Consider the following 16,550-nt stretch of genomic DNA (forward strand, 5'->3'; position numbering starts at 1 on the left):
TCGGGGTTAGCAGCCATCTGCAGAATGGGTACAGGCTGGTGCCTACTGTATCTTCATGGGAACAGCCCTTCTTGGTCCTGCTGGGCTAGGGTAAAACATTGCTCTGAGCCACCAGACAACCACGAGTGAAAAACTTTATTGCTCCAAGCACTTTATATGAATGTCACCACCACCTGACTTGGGCAAATATATAAAAAGCACAACCTATTGTACAGTCATTCCAACTCTTCGACTAATGCACTGTACAGATGCTTCCCAGGCCTTGTCCCCAGCACGGTGGATGCATTTCAGGGGCAGCAGCTGCACTTGTCCGAGGCCCCTTTGCAGATGCAGCCCTGGGCACACTTGGTGCAGCCCGGTGGGCAGCAAGGACAGCAGCCTGGAAGGGGCAGGAGATGGACAGATCAGCTTTGGGTCAACACTCTTATCTGACCACTTCCCCCTTCACCACTTAGAAGGAAGTAGAAAAATAAAAGCATGCTACACACAGGTTCCGATCCACATGAGCAAAAAACCTGGGACAGGAAGTGGTGGGATGTTAGAGCTGGAAGGGACCTCAGGGGTCACCCAGAGTCCATCAGAGGCCAGGGAGGGGAAGGGGTTGGCGCACCGCCATTGGACAGTGGCAGATCCAAGGGCTCATGACGCCAGGCCATTCCCTTCACTACTGGGCAGGCTGGAACCTCCCCTCAGCCCTCTTCTTATCCAAACCCCTGAAACACTGAGGATGTCCTCACCCCCAGGTCAGCTGCAGCCCGGGGGACTCAGCTTTCATTTCAGATCCCTCCCAAATGGGTAAAGGCATCCAGGACACCCTCAATCCCACCGTGGCTGGAGGGTTGAGGGTGGCAGAAACGGACTCCCAGCTCCCCGCCAGCAGTGCATGGCCCCGGTCACCAGACTCACTTTTTTGACATGTTTTACAGCTGCAGGTTGTGCATTTGCAGTTGTCTCCGCAGATGCAGATTCCTCCTAGGAGAAAGGACAGAGCCACAAACATGAGCATCGAGGTGGAGCGGGCACACAGGCGTGCTGCAGGCCGTCTTGGTGGCCGGGGGTCTGGGCTGCCCTTGGTCAGTGGATGGACAAGAGGTTGAAGACGCTGCTGAGAATCACCCCAGTGGTGAAGACCGTCCAGTGGTTCCCAGTCACAATCCCTGGGCAGAAACTGGGGGGGCCACAGCAGAGTCCCTGGGGGTGCTTATTAAAATGCAGATTCCTAGGGCCAGCCTTTGAGGTTTTTTTTAATTAATTTATTAATTAATTAATTATTTTTGGCTGTGTTGGGTCTTCGTTTCTGTGCGAGGGCTTTCTCTAGTTGCGGCAAGCGGGGGCCACTCTTCATCGCGGTGCGCAGACCTCTCACTGTCGTGGCCTCTCTTGTTGTGGAGCACAGGCTCCAGACACGTAGGCTCAGTAGTTGTGGCTCATGGGCCCAGTTGCTCCGCGGCATGTGGGATCTTCCCGGACCAGGGCTCGAACCCGTGTCCCCTGCATTGGCAGGCAGATTCTCAACCACTGCGGCACCAGGGAAGCCCGAATCAGTATTTCTTAAAAAGCAACCCAGGGATTTCCCTGGCGGTCCAGTGGTTAAGACTCCTCGCTTCCACTGCAGGGGACATGGATTTGATCCCTGGTCAAGGAACTAAGATCCTATGTGCTGCGCAGTGCGGACAAAAAATAGAAAAAAAAAAAAAAAAGCAACCCAGATGATTCTGATGTACAATCAGGTTTGAGAACCACTAAGTTAGGCCAAGCCCAAGGTCCCCTGGGGACTGTCGAAAACTTTAAGGTATCAGGCAGGATGGAAATCCTCACCTCCTCACCTTTTCAAGGTATCAGGCAAGATGGAAATCCTGAACGTGTAGGAGGAAGGTTAAAGGATATAAACAAGCCCAAAGTGAGAGTCACAGCTACCACTTGTTTCCATATCATAAAACCATCTATATTTAAAAAAAAAAATCATCCCACTTCTTGTTTTGAGTTTCAAGATGTTGGAAGCTTCTGTCTTTTTGGCAAATTTTGGGGACAAGCATGTCCTGTTAGGAACCAGGGAGGCTTGTGAGACTTCTTGATGCCATTTCCAAAGGTCATAAAACCCAAGATGGCTCTGAACCCTGACCTCACTTCTCCTGGCCAACATGCTTCCATGGAATTAAGCAGTTTCAGACTTGGAGGTCCGCATATGCTTCTAATAACTCCCCTGACATCTGCAAATGCTTTATGATTTTAACCCTTTCACAGCAACCCTAGGAGGTGGGCAGCTGGGGATAAGTAACCCTATTTTTCAGATGAAGAAACTGAGGCTTGGAAATAATAAGTGTCAGGAGTGGATGGGAGCAATGGACCAGAAGCAGGTTGGTCTGGGCCAGAGCTCTTCCCCCGCCCTGGTGGCTGCTCCCAGAGGCTCGCCGCTAGGTCCCACCACAGTCATTCCTAAGTCAGGTTATTAATTCTAGCAAATCAAGCTGGTATCCAACAGAGAGCAGGAGCTGCCGCAGAGGTGGCCAGTCTGACACAAACCCCATTGGTGCTTCTAATTGGAAGAAGAGAAGCATTAATCACAGTCCTGCAGGCTCCCTGTGGGAAGCTGGCGAGAGGTCGCAGAATCCCAGGATGGGCATCCTTACTCACCAGACATGCAGGTGCATTCCCCAGGGTCCATGGTCCAGGTGTCTGAGAGGCTCCGGCGCTGTCACAGCTGGGGAAATGAGGCTGAGTGAGCAGTCGCCAGAGGCTTCTTATTTATGGCTGTGTGGGTGTAGACTTGGGCTCACCCCACCTCTCCCTGGGGCCAGACGCCCTGCACACAGCCCAGTCATGGGCTGGGTGTCGGCAGAGGAGGGCAGAGGAGAGGGCGAGCAGTACAGTCATTTAGGTGGCTTTTCACAAAGGGTGCAGGTGGCTGTACCCGCCACCTGCTGAGGTGTCAGGGAGCCAGGCTCAGGCTCCAATTGCAGTCACATCGTGCAGATTGGGAGCTACCTGTGTCCCCTCTCCAAGTCCTACACATACTATTATCTGCCATCTCTGTTCCCTCCTTCACAGGGGCTGCTCCTGTCCTGGCCCAGGGTCTCATCTGTCTCCCCTGGTTGACTATAGAAGCCCTTACCATGGGCAGGCGGGGGCCCCTATTCTGGGCTCTGGCTTTAGAAGGCCCCGCTGAGGCCCCCTCCTGGCCGTGCCCCCAAAAGTCAGGGGCAGGTGCCCACTCAGAGCCTGTAACCTCTCTTTCTAGACCACATGTGGAGCGCCCTGGATGCCGGAATCTTCTGTCTTCCCAAGCCTGCTTGTTTCTAAGGATTTGCTCAGTCCTCTTCCCCAGGCTCCCAGGGACAGATGTGCAGCCAGTGTGTGTCCCTCTAGGCCTGAGGGGTGGCCGCGGGTGGCTGTTTGCTGGGGGTACAGACAGAGTTTGGATGTGTGGGCTGGTGCCCACAGGGGTGTGTGAAGGAAGGAGCTAGGAGTGGGGAGAGAAGGGAGGGGGGCCACAGATTTGGGGTTGGGGCCATGGGGTAGATCTCCAGGCAGCTCTGCATTCTAGGTTGCAGTGTTAAGGTAGGAGGATAGAAAGTATTTTATTTGTTTATCTGATTTATAACTTTAAAATATTTTAGCCAGGTAGTATGTGGACCTCCCACTTGTATTCTTGCTCTGCCCCCCTAAACATTAGAAGGGGCCTGGAACCAGCCTCTTGTGTTCTCGCCCCCTCCTCCTCACTCTGAAAGGCCAAAAAGTGGTCCTGGCCACCACCAGTGGAGATAGTTCCTCCCGTGTGTAGGTTAGTGGGTTCTCCTTTACTCATCCGCAAGGACCACCAGGGCCTCAGCCTGACCCATGGAGCCATGGGTTTGATCTGAGAACTTCTAGTGAGGAGAAAGGGATTCAGCCCCATGGTCATCAGGGCACTGGGGAAGGGTAGGGAGGGGCAACATTGTAGTGGTCCCCAAATGGTCCCTGCCCCAAAGGAGTTCACAGCATAGTCGGGGATCCAGGCCCATTCATTCACTCAGCACCTTCTAAGGGCCAGCACTGTGCTGGGCACTGGGGAGCCAGGGGTGAGTAAAAACAGAGCTAATCAGCCAAAAACAAATAAATAAAATAAATTTATTTAAAAAAAAGGGCTTCTCTGGTGGCGCAGTGGTTGAGACTCCGCCTGCCAATGCAGGGGACACGGGTTCGAGCCCTGGTCCGGGAAGATCCCACACGCCGCAGAGCAACGAAGCCCGTGCGCCCCAACTACTGAGCCTGCGCTCTAGAGCCTGTGCACCACAACTACTGAGCCCTCATGCCACAGCTACTGAAGCCCTTGCGTCTAGGGCCCATGCTCCCCAACAAGAGAAGCCACCTCAATGAGAAACCTGCGCACCACAACAAAGAGTAACCCCCGCTCACCACAACTAGAGAACGCCTGCGTGCAGCAACGCAGCCAAAAATAAATAAATAAAATAAATTTATTTAAAAAACCAAAAAAAACAAAAAACAGCAAATGGTGCAGAAGGGCTGGAGGATATCTCAGCCCAGGAAACCCACGACCCTGCAGGGCTGCTCTCAGAGCCCAGAGGCTGGATCTGCCTTCCCGCGCTTGCATTTCCAGCCCAGTCCCAGCCCATCTCTTGGAAGGTCCAGCTTCTTCCCCCTTGCCCCCCACTCTTGAGTGTGCCCTGTAGCAGATATGAATGCCTTGGAAGGTCTGGCCCAACTAAGTGAGCCCAGAGAAAGGAAAGGATTTCCCTTCCCCCTTATCTAAGCCGTCTCTCCTCCCTGCTCACTCTGTGAGCCAGGAGTTGCTTGTTCCTTGGATGACTGACACTGCAGTGTTGCTTAAGGCCTCAACTGAATGATAGTATCAAAATCCAATCCCCAAGCATGAAGCTATTTCCCAGTTTCTGGGCTGTCTGGATTGAAACAACCATGTGTAGCATCAGGTGGTAGAGTCCGTGTTGACTGCACCCGGGCTGTCCAGTTCCTGTTACATGGTGTCCCCTAGGGCCTGGGGAAGCGCATCCACAGACCCCGTCTGCCCTTTTGGCCATCTTCTGGGTCTCAGCTCCTGATCTCTGCATGGCAGCAGGAAAACAAGAACACACACGCCACCCCAGGAACATGGAATGGCTGGGGGACACAGCTTAAATCCGCACTTAGAAAATAAATATCGGTGCAACTGGCCCTCCATTCCCACGGCGGTGAACCCCGCAGCTGCAGGGGGTGGACTGAACTCGCCATCTTCTGTTCGAGACTTCACTGTCCATGGATTTTGGTATCCGCTGGGGTCCTGGAACCCATACTCTGTGGCTACTGAGTTATGACTGTATTTCTTCAGAGGCGTGATCCTTAGCCTTCTCAGTGGATTCAAGGGGCCCTTGAAAATCTGATGAAAGCTCTACCTAGGAAAAAAAACAGCAAATACATGACATTTTCCCCCTGCAAGTTCAAGGGACTTTTGGATCTCTGAAATCCCATTGCTGGGCCTCCTCCCGCTCCCCCAGGGGCCCTGAGGTAAGAGCTCCTCTGCAAAGAAGCAGTCCTGCTTGGGCAACTTTTCTGTGGCCACACAGCACTTGTAGCTCCTTTGAGCCACTGAGCCCTAAATATCTCCTTCTCCACTTACGGCCTCTCCATACGAAAAGTCAAGTGGTTTTTCTCAGAACGATGAAATGGGTTGTTCCAGAGGAGCAGCTAACCCTCCACCTTTTAACCTAAATGACTGCGTTGTCATCTTCTCTCCCTCCCACAAAGGTCAAAGCTAGACACCCGCTGTTCCTGCGTCCAGCAGTTTCTGCCAGAAGTTCTAGGACTCGTGGCCTGGGAATGGAGGTTCAGCCACGATGACGGCAGAGAAAGGTCCTGTGCCGTCACTCCACACCCTGGTCCACATTTTGCACTTGGGTCACCACCCTTTCCCGTACAGGGCCCCTCTGGACATAGGTGTCTCCCCAGGAGCAGCCTGGAGCCATTGGTTTTTATAACGCTGGTTTATAAGTTGGCCTCTCTCTAGACCACAGTCTTCTCACAAACAGAAGCTGTGCTTATTCATCTCAGCAGCTGTGTGGCCAGGCACACTGAGTGCTGCCACACAGTGGGTGCTCAATAAATATTGAGCTGAGCATGAATAAATGACTCAGTAGAGTTACATGTAGGCTGTCTTCTCCAGCTCTTGTTGAAGAGATGTAGAGGGTCTTGTCGCTCACCAGGAGCAGTCAAGAGCCTGAGATCTGGAGTCATGCTGCCGGGGTCCTGATCCCAGTTCTGCTGCCTGACTGGGGGCAAGTTGCTTAACCCTTCTGAGCCCCGGTTTCCTCATCTGCAAAGTGTGGCTCATGAAAATGATAACCCCATGGCACTGTCATTGTGAGGGGTAAATGAGAGAATGCATATTCAGCACTTAGTTCAGAATCTGACACAAATATTATCATTATTTTGCTATTAATATTATTATTATCTGTGCCTAATACAGCTGACAGATTGGTTCAGCCACTCACCCATTTGTATGTTTCAGGCTCATAGACTATTCTACAACTGGTCCCAGGGTCCTGAGTGGGATGCATTCATCAGCAGTAAATGTTGTGAAGAGTTTTAGTCTCTGGGTTCCCAGCTTTTAAGCTCAGCCTAGTTCCTTTTGGGTCCCAGGGCCTGGGGACCATGGGGCACTGCCCTTCCTTTCTGACTTCCCTTGCTGCAGTTTGCATCTGTTTGGAGTCAGAGTTGACCTTCCACCTACAAGGCCCTCTTATAGGGTATTTTTGGCTTCCTCTGTAGGACTAGGCATAAGATATGGGTGGACAAAATCAAAGCAGGCAGGGGCCCCAAGGAACACCAGCTTGAATCAAGATGGTCAGTGCTGGAAGAACCCTGAGAAGTCATGGGCCAGCTTCTTGTCCAAATGGGGAAACAGAGGCCCAGAGAGACAGGGTCAAGCCCTGGTCACCCAGCTTAGGTTCGTGGTGGGGCGATTTGAACCTGGCTCCTTGACTCATTGCCAGCACCCACTCTTGAGTTCTAAGGCAGGACTGTTCAGCCGTTTGGAACCTTGTGGCTTTCTCTACTGTTTGTTAATTAATTTTATTACAAAAGTTCAAACATACTAAAAAGTACAAAGAACAGTATTACAAACACCACTGTATCTACCACCTGGAATTAACAGATGTCAACATGGTCATGTTTGCTTCAACTCTTTTATTTATGACATAAAAAATTGTCAGGATCATGGCTTTAAACACCACCTATGTGCTGGAGACTCCCCATTTACACCCCCAACCTGGGCCTCTCTTTTGAACTCCAGGCTCATATTTCTTTTTTCTTTTTTCTTTTTTTTTTTTATAATTTTATTTTATTTATTTATTTTTCACTGTGTTGGGTCTTCGTTGATGCGCTCAGGCTCTCTCTAGTTGCGGTGAACAAGGGCTACTCTTTGTTGCGGTGCGTGGGTTTCTCATTGCGGTGGCTTCTCTTGTTGTGGAGCACAGGCTCTAGGCTCGCGGGCTTCAGTAGTTGTGCCTCACGAGCTCAGTAGTTGTGGCTCGCGGGCTCTAGAGCCCAGGTTCAGTACTTGTGACTCACAGGCTTAGCTGCTCCGCAGCATGTGGGATCTTCCTGGACCAGGAATTGAACCCGTGTCCCCTGCATTAGCAGGTGGATTCTTAACCACTGCACCACCAGGGAAGTCCCAGGCTCATATTTCTGACTGCTACTTAACATCTCCGCGTAGATGTCAGACAGCATCTCAGACTCCCCAGATGAGCTCCTGCTCCGGGTATCACCTCCAAGCACACCAGCGTCTTGTCTGCCTCCATCTCTGCCACCTGGTTTGAGCCACCGTCACCTCCCGTGAAGATTCAGGACTCATTTCCTAACTGGCTTTCTTGCATCTGCCCTTGCCCTGGGCCCTTTATACCACATTTTCTTTATCATAAAAATGCTGCTGGGGAATACCCTGGTGGTCCAGTGGTTAGGACTCTGCGCTTTTACCGCTGAGGGCCTGGGGTTCGATCCCGGGTCGGGGAACTGAGATCCCACAAGCTGCGTGGTGCGGCCAAAATAAATAAATACATGAATTAAATAAAATAAAAATAAAATCTTTCTAAAAAAATGCTGCAAGGAACATGCCCATTCATGTCATGTACATGAGTGTACAAGACTCACTCATTCCCAGAAGGAGGATGGCTAGGTTATAAGGGGCAATTGCTCTCCAAAGAGCTTAATTTACACTCCCTCTAGCAATTTCTGAGACTCACCATTTCCCTACCTTTTCCTTCAGTACTTACTATATTCAGACTTTGAAATGTTTGCCCATCTGTTAAGTGTGAACAAGTGTAATGGTACCTCCCTGAGGTATAATTTGCATGTCCCTGCCTCCCAGCTTCACTGTCCATTAACATCCAGAAAGCGAACCCTGGTCTAGTTGTCCTCACGCTGACTGCACGTCTCATCAGTCTTTCACACTCTAGCAAGAGAGAGCATAGTGAAGATCGGGGGCTGCTGTCCTTCACACATGGTTCCCACTCTGGCTCCTCCGTCTGATTTCTGTACAACCTCAGACAAGCTCCTTTGCTCGGTGCCCAACAACCTGCGTCCTGGGCAAGCGTCACAGAGTCTCCAGGGCTGGCGGCTGCTGGTTAATTACATAGGACTCCAGCTCCACAGCTGTAATTCAGTACCCACTGGGCAAGTGAAACCCTCTGCTTTGCACACGGCCCCAAGGAAGGATGAGTAAAGCCACAGTCAACAGTTACTCACACTCATTGCCCCTAGCAGCAAAGTGGCTGGTCCAGGTTGGCCGGCAGCCAAGATGAGGGCTTTGGAGAGGGGGCAGGAGGCTCGGGTCCGTCCATCCTTCCTTATTTCATCCTCTCCTTCCTTCCTCCTTCCCTCCCTCTTTTCCTCCCTTCCCCCCACCCTTTCTTCTTTCCTTCCTCCCTCCGTCCCTCCTTCCATCGCTCCCTCCCTCCCTCCCTTCCTTAATCAGTTACTCAGCAAACATATTTGGGGCCTACTATGTGCCTAGCTTTGGGTTAGCCCTCCGGATGGAGTAAGAGAGCCAGACACAGGGCCTGGTGCTCACAAGCGTGCTTTCCAGGAGGGGTGGTGAGCACATCCATAGCTATCGGAAAAGGAGAAAGCAAGCAGGGTTTCTGTGAGGACGCATAAATGCAGGGTGGCCTTTGAACGGCCCTGAGAGTGAGTATCTCCCTAAACGTTGCCCCCGAGGTGCCTCCCTTGCCTCACCCTAGTCTCAGCCCTTCATTTCTCCCCGTCTAGGTAACCTCTGGGTTCCTCATGGAATATCGGGGCTGGACTGGAGGTTTTCGCGCTGTGCAGGCTCAGAGCCCCAGGGCTTCGCAGGGGTGTGTTGCCGGGGCTCCTGTGGATGGGATGCTAGGTCCCATCCCTCTGCCCTCCCCCTATTTAAACAGGGCAGCTCCTTTTTCTAAAATCTGTTTTGTCTTATGCAACCCACCCCCTCAATCCCTCTTATAATGATTTTATCTGGGGGCTCGGGGGAGCGTGGTTTGCTGCTGCTAGGACCAGTTGGAAAACCACTGAACACAAGCCCTGCCTTCCAGGTTAGGGGCCTTGCCCAGGGGAACAGTGGGAACTTCCAGATCTGCCCCTGGAATCCCAATTGGAACTCAGGCCCAGTGTGCTTTCTTTTTTTTTTTTTCTCAAAACATTTATTTATTAATTCTTTAAAATAACAATAATAAACCTATTACATGTGAATCTAAATAACATTAAAAAATTTTTATATTATAGTTGATTTACAGTGTTGTGTTAGTTGCAGGTGTACAGTAAAGTGATTCAGTTATATATATATATCCATTCTTTTTCAGATTCTTTTCCCATATAGGTTATTACAGAATATTGAGTAGAGTTCCCTGTGCTATACAGTAGGTCCTTATTGATTATCTATTTTATAAATAGTAGTGTGTATATGTTAATCCCAAACTCCTAATTTATCCCTCCCCACCAACGTTTCCCCTTTGGTAACTATAAGTTTGTTTTCAAAGTCTGTGAGTCTGTTTCTGTTTTGTAAATAAGTTCATTAGTATCATCATTTTTTTAAGATTCCACATATAAGTGATACCGTATGATATTTGTTTTTCTCTGTCTGACTTACTTCACTTAGTATGATAATCTCTAGGCCCATCCATGTAGCTGCAAATGGCATTATTTCTTTTTTATGGCTGAGTAATATTCCATTATATATGTATACTTCATCTTCTTTATTCGTCTGCTGATGGACATTTAGGTTGCTTCCATGTGTTGGCTATTGTAAATAGTGCTGCAGTGAACATAGGGGTGCATATATCTTTTTGAATTATGGGTTTCTCTGGGTATATGCCCAGGAGTGGGATTGCTGGATCATATGGTAGTTCTATTTTTAGTTTTTTAAGGAACCTCCATACTGTTCTCATAGTGGTGTTTTCTCTTTTTAAAATTATTTTTTAAACTCGGGATGATTTCAAAAACAGATCAGAATAGAAAATTAAATACAGAACCTTCCAATGTTATTAGATATTAACATTGTCCTGTTCATTTCAATTGTTAAAGGAACAAAATAATCAGAGTGGAAACCCCCTGTGTAAACTTTCCAAATCTCATTCTTACTCCATCACCAAACCCGGGAACAAATTTCATGAAGCGTTTATCATGCCCATGCATGTTCTTCTAGTTTTACTGCATATGTATCTATAAAACTTACACACCCTTGTTTTACAGGTTTGTAAACCTTTTATAAAATGGCATCATTCTCTTTGTAGCCTCTTACAATTTTTTATTTTATTTTTTGGCTCTGCGTTTTGAGATTTATGATTTTAACTGCTTTATATTATTCTATTATATGAGTACTTCACAATTTATCCAGTTGATGGACATTTAGGTGTTTCTTTCCACTTTTTCATTGTTATAAACACTGCTGCAGTGAGTATCCACGTATAGTGTTTCTGTATGTGACATGTGCCAGAGTTTCTGTAGGGGGTATACCTAGGAGTGGACTTGCTGGATTGAAGGGGACATGCTTGTTCTGCTTTACTAGGTCTTTCCAAATTGCTCACCACAGGGGTTTACACTCCCATGACCAATGTACTCAAGTGCCCAATTCTCCATGGCCTTGTTAATACTTGGTACCGCCAGCCTTCATTTTTGCCAGTGTGACAGATGTGAAATGGCATATCCTTGGCTGCTGATTTGCATTTCCCTAATTACTACCAAGGTTGAGCATACTATCATAAGACTTTTGGTCCCTCACGTCTTCTCTACGTGGTCCGCTCGTCTTCCTAAAATGCTGCATTCCTCCATCGTTCAGTAGGACGTAGCGCTAAGCAATCCCACTTTGGCATCAGTCTATATATTATTTTCTCAGACATGTGGCAAGTCTCTGTCTTCCCACATTGCTGGTTTTTAATAATTCCCCTGTTGGAGGCTCAAAGTGACCTTGGTTGATAAAGATGAACATCTGGTGTAAACTCAGGAAAACCACTCAAGGTGTCGGGGGGCAGGGGGTGAGAGTAGAGGAGGCTGCATCTTCAGCCTTAAGTCCTCCGCAAGCCCACTGGGGCCCAGTCGGCAAAGCTCATTTCAGGCTTCTGCACTTTATCCCCTTTGTGTAGGAACCCTTCCTTCGGGTTGAAGTTGATTCCTAGCAAGGCTTTCTGGATTTGCTCTGTAATGCTTCTGGAGAATTCTTGAAAAAGAAGGAGGGAAACAGAAGAATTCCTGGAATTAACATAATTCTAGAGTGCCAGAGCTGTAAGGGCAATAATGTGGTGCAGACCTTGTCTCAATCCCAACCCCATTTACAGATTGGGAGCCTGAGGCCCCAGAGGGGAAGTGTCCCGGCCACCAGTCCATCCACAGTGCGAATCAGCTGGGCCACGTGATGAATTGAGGAAGAAAACTTCCCAAGGCCTTCGAAACCTCTTAGGTGACTGTGGAGTGAGGCCATTCGCAGAAACACCTGCTCGGGTTAAGCATCCGCCGAGGGCCTCACACGGTGCCACCTGCCTTACCCGAGGGTACAAAGAAGAATTGTGTAACTGGGGAGCTGAGACACCAGAGAAGAAACCATTGGTGAGCATCACAGACGTGTGTGCTCAGATGGTGAAATAAATGCGGCTGCCTCTGTGCCCATCTCTCCCTCTGCCTCTTCTCCTGCTTGCCTTTCTTCTTCCACTTCCTCTTTCCTCCTTCTTTTCTCTCATTCCCCCTTTACCTTTGCACATCTCACTTTTTCTCTTGTTTCTTCTTTTCTCTCTCCTGGGGCAAGAAGCCCAGCCGGGGAGTCAGGGCAACTGAGTCCTCTAAACTCACTCACTGGGATTGCTCACTCACAAGTTCACTTCCCTGCCCTGGGCCACAGTTTCCCCGAAACAGCGACGAGGTGCCATAGCTGGTGGTCTGTTCCGGGTGCAGGTAAAGAGACAGCTGTTTAGAAGATGCCTGTCTCTCAGATTTCTAAAGGAGTAACCCCTCAGCCAGCACCAAAGCAGTCTGTAAATGTCTACAGCATTGGGATCAAAGCCACATTTGGGAGAAACTTCCCTAATTGTGAATTGTCTGCAGGCACTTTTAGCTGTGCTTTTCCTCCAAAGATGTGGGAGCCAGTTCAGCAGCCCAGGCCCTGCAGCCCCCTGCAGTGTGTTCTGGGCTCGCCAGATCAATGTTTTCTCCGGTTCCAAATCCTTGGGGTCTGGGGATTTCTGTTTGAACAGGCCCCTTAGATAGAGGAACCAAGGCTCAACCCACAGAGCCCCCCCACACCTGGCAGGGATTTCACTAACAACTCAGAACCGTAGTGCCCTAGTTATTGAATTTGTTGGTTTCTCCAGTATAAATACATAGTTCTCTGAAAATAATCGGCTCATCCCCAACTAATGTTAGGGAGAAAAAACAAAGACAACAGTTTGAGGGTTGTATAGAGGAGAATAATTATCCACTGCAGTCATTTCCTGCATTGTCAGGGGTTGATGACAGAGCATGTCACCTCCCCTCAGCACCTGTGGGGTTACTGATGTCTTTGTGAAGTTTGGGTCCGGGAAACCCAGCGTGAGAACCAGGAGGGGTGGCCATGACAACCCAGCTGGGCAGGAGCGCCTCGGTGCGCCTGAATTCCTGGGCCAGAGACAGGTCTGAGTGAGCCTTAGATGGACATAGACTTACGCTGCCACTGCTTTGACTCCGTCTCCTTCTTTCTCTGTATGGCCTTGGACAAACCATCTGACCTCAGTTTCCCTGCTAATAAAATGGGGATAATAACACACTTTTCTAAGGGTGCCTCTTAAGAATAATTGGCCAGTTTTTGCAAGGCACTTTGAAGAAAATTGCTGTGAAGATGTTCTGCTGGCCCTGGAATTTTCCTTGGTGCAAATATCAAACAGACGAGGATGACCAATGTTCTGATTCTGGCAATCCCAGCGGAACCATTTTCCCCGGTTCAGTTGGAAGAGAGCAAGAGGGGGAGGGGCTGGGATCACAGCCTGGGCCTGCCTGGAATATTAAAGGCACAACCCTGCCTTTGATGCCTGCCTGCAACGCTTGTTAATTTTAATAGGAAGCCAGCAGAGGCAGGAAGGTTCTGCCTGGCAGAAGAAAAGAGGTCGAGACTGAAGAGGATTAGTGCCAATTCAATTTGGATCTTGTTTGGCTTTGAAGTCCTTGGCTCCAGTGCTGGAGTGACAGGACAACTCCTAGATGTCAGCAGGGTGGAAGGTAGGGGGCTGGGGAAAGTGTGGACCTGAGGCCCCTCAAGCCCCAGCTCAGCCAGGAGCAGACGGCCCCTGTCTCAACTGGGGAATCACCGTAGGATCTCCCAAGCTGGTGATTTTCTGGGGAAACCTCAAATAGGGGTCTCAAACTGAAGTGACTTTGGGAGCTAGGTAGTTAATGCATGAGAGCAAAGTCAACTGATTATAGTCATAGACAGTGCTGGGGACTGTGGCTAATTGTCTAAGCTCCAGTTGAATATTGGGATTTGGGAATGAGGGTCAAATTTTTCCATCTGTTCTAATTTTTTAGGAGAAATGGAAAACTGGATTTTGTGTACATGTGTGAAATATTGCAATTTTTAAACAGTAATCAAAGTTGTTTGTTTATTGTTTTAAAATACTCTCCTCATGTACAAACACATCCATAGGCCAGAGCAGCCCATAGGCCTATTTTGTGACCTCTGTCTCAGAGTTCTAAAGCTTCAGGAGTGCAGAGTCCCTTAAAATTCACTAAGACTTTTGGTTACTATTTTCTAGAGACTTCAGACCAGTCCCTGGTTGAGGGTATCAGAATTATCCAGGAAAAACTTTTTTAGAAAAACGAATATTTAGGGATTCTGATTCAGTGGGCTTGGAGTGGGATCTGGGGAGGGTCTCCTATTTTTTTTTTAACTCCTCAGATGTTCTGGTGTGCAGCCAGGTTTGGGAAATGGTGACCTCATCAGTTCTTCTTAGTGTTTTTAAATTTTTTTAAACACTTTTGAGAAGCTGAAGAAAGTTATCAACACTTTCCCTAGGGAAAAAAATTTTGCATACAATGTCAGGGATTCTGAATACCCTCCCTCTGAAGGCCATCCAAGACCACCCATTAAGAACCTTGTCAGTACTTGATGCTGGAATCCCATCTACAAGTGCCATGAAAATAGCCTCTGGGGTCTCACTTGTACTCCTCCAGTGACAGGGAGCTCATTACCTTTGGAGAAGGTCTATCCCCTTTTGGGGAGCATTAGTCTTCAGTAAAGTCCTTTTTGTGGTGAGCAGAAACTGGCTGTCTCTTCTCACAAGCAGCCTTCTCCAGCACCCCTAGCTTTCACCTGCAAGTCCCACATTCGTCCTCTGGCTCATCTTTCTGGTTTTACTGGGGTTTAGAGGGGAGAGCTGCCGTAGGAGGCCAGGAGAAGCTGAGGGGTGGCCAAGGATGAGGAGCTCTTCCTCTTGGGATTTGAGACTTCAGGAGCAGATCATTGACCAGATCCTGGTGATTCCTGTTCCTGACACTTCATCCCTTTGTCCTCTTTAGAGACCCCTCTCCGTGAATCCAGCACGAAATGTCAAACCTACTTCATCGTCACAATCCTCTCCCTGAACCTTTCCCTGTGACTGTCTTTCTTGGAGTGGCTGACCCCCAAGCTTGGGAGATGAACTTTTTCAACATGAGTCAGGTACAGCTTGGAGATACCAGAAGCATCAAATATGCGATCACTTGAATGCCTTTAGCTCAGTACTCTTGCTTTGATCAGGGTCTAGTGGGCACTTGCAGGAGAGGAATGCTGCTGTGACATTCATGCCATCCCATTCATTCAACATTGGCCAAACATTGACCACACGGTTGTAAAAGGGCCTCCAACCTAGCCTCAGATCTGTCACCTACTGACAGATTTGAAGCAATTTGAAGCCTTCTTAAACCTGTTTTTATTGTTGGCCCATCCCACCTCTGCCTTGGGGTAGGAAACATCATAAGGTCCTTCTGAGCAAAATAGGTTGGGGTGTGTATGTGGCTTTTATTTGCCTTAAACTCTTTTAAACTTCAAGGTGGAACCTCTCCTTCTAACCATTGAGGTTGGGTGTCCATCATCCCTCCCTCTGCAACCAGTTGGGATTTTATAGATTTAATTCAAGTCTCCTTTTCTCGATCTGGAAGAAGCCTCGTTTTGAAGCTCTGTCATCTCATCATGCCTTTGATCACTTTAGTCCTCTGTACTTGCCTGACAAATGTACCTGGGTTTGAATGCAAATGCCCCTAAGTGCTTTCACTCACCTTTCATCCCAGAGCTTCTGGAAAAAGAGAACACATGGGCCTGCCCAACATGGGCTTGAGTGAATCCCACAGGGAGGCTGGAAAAATGCTATCCTCTTACTAACCCTGCCGGAAGACAGGGAGGATTGGCCCCTTGTCATTGAATGGATGCTCATGGAGCTGGCAGAGTCCCACTCATGCATTCCAGCATTCATTCATGCATTCATACCACAAATGTTTACCAAGTTCATAAGATGGGCCAGGTTCTGGGCTGCATGCTGCAAATGCAGCAATCAATAACACCAAGCAATCCTTGCCCTCCTTGGGTTTCTATTTTAGTAGGGGAGACAGAGACAAATAAATAAGCACACACATGAATAATTATAAGTTGTGATATGTGATATGAGAGATAATCACAAATCCATTAAGGGGAACCCAATTCAGACAGAGGTGGTAACCTTCAGCTGACACTGGTGGAGGGAAGTGTGTTCCAGGCAGAGAGAACAGATTATGCAAAGGCCCTGTGACTGAAAAGAGCTTGACTTTTTTGAGAAACCCAGAGAAAGCCAGTGTAGCTAGCAGGTAGTGACTAAAGCGGAGGAGATACTTCAAGAACTGTGATTCAAATACCTACAGAGTTCAGCAGGTTTCATGAATGAGAGAAGTGAGCCAGATGGGAGACAAGAGGGAGCAGTGGGGACTGTGGCAAATTGGTGAACACACCCCCTGTGTAAAGGAGGCAGTCACTGCTCAGCTCTAGCCAGCCTTGCACATGTGAAAATGGAATCCTGGCCAGTATTGCAAGACCTTTTGATTTTTCAAGAGAACTC

The 16,550-nt window shown here is 48.7% G+C and overlaps 1 protein-coding gene and 1 long non-coding RNA gene across 10 annotated transcripts in view; one reads left to right on the forward strand and one right to left on the reverse strand.

Moving 5' to 3' along the window:
* Positions 1 to 16,550, forward strand: part of LOC132353060 (uncharacterized) — a 73,292-nt gene that overhangs the window by 45,343 nt on the left and 11,399 nt on the right. For 4 of the 9 annotated variants that reach the window (XR_009498943.1, XR_009498944.1, XR_009498942.1 and 1 more), the window contains 2 exons: positions 11,802 to 12,069; positions 15,004 to 15,145. The exons of 1 other annotated variant lie outside the window; for it this stretch is intronic. This is a non-coding gene — a long non-coding RNA (uncharacterized LOC132353060). Of the gene's footprint in view, positions 1 to 926; positions 1,223 to 11,801; positions 12,070 to 15,003; positions 15,146 to 16,550 lie in introns of those variants that run through there. 4 more of the 9 variants (XR_009498945.1, XR_009498947.1, XR_009498946.1 and 1 more) reach the window with 4 other exon arrangements.
* LOC132353054 (metallothionein-4) lies at positions 232 to 2,689 on the reverse strand. Its single transcript, XM_059903927.1, has 3 exons — positions 2,635 to 2,689; positions 907 to 972; positions 232 to 379 (listed from the first exon to the last, which is right to left on the reverse strand). The coding sequence occupies exons 1-3, from the start codon at positions 2,663 to 2,665 to the stop codon at positions 288 to 290; spliced, it is 189 nt and encodes a 62-aa protein (XP_059759910.1). The 5' UTR covers positions 2,666 to 2,689; the 3' UTR covers positions 232 to 287.

The sequence above is a fragment of the Balaenoptera ricei genome, chromosome 19, assembly GCF_028023285.1.
Source record: "Balaenoptera ricei isolate mBalRic1 chromosome 19, mBalRic1.hap2, whole genome shotgun sequence".
Classification (NCBI taxonomy): Eukaryota; Metazoa; Chordata; class Mammalia; order Artiodactyla; family Balaenopteridae; genus Balaenoptera; species Balaenoptera ricei.

Coding starts and splice junctions, on each gene's coding strand:
- LOC132353054 (XM_059903927.1), bottom strand. CDS start 2,665: ATGGACCCTGGGGAATGCACCTGCATGTCTG. Junction 973..2,634: donor GGAATGCACCTGCATGTCTG/GTGAGTAAGGAT, acceptor CCTTTCTCCTAG/GAGGAATCTGCATCTGCGGA. Junction 380..906: donor CTGTAAAACATGTCAAAAAA/GTGAGTCTGGTG, acceptor TGCCCCTTCCAG/GCTGCTGTCCTTGCTGCCCA.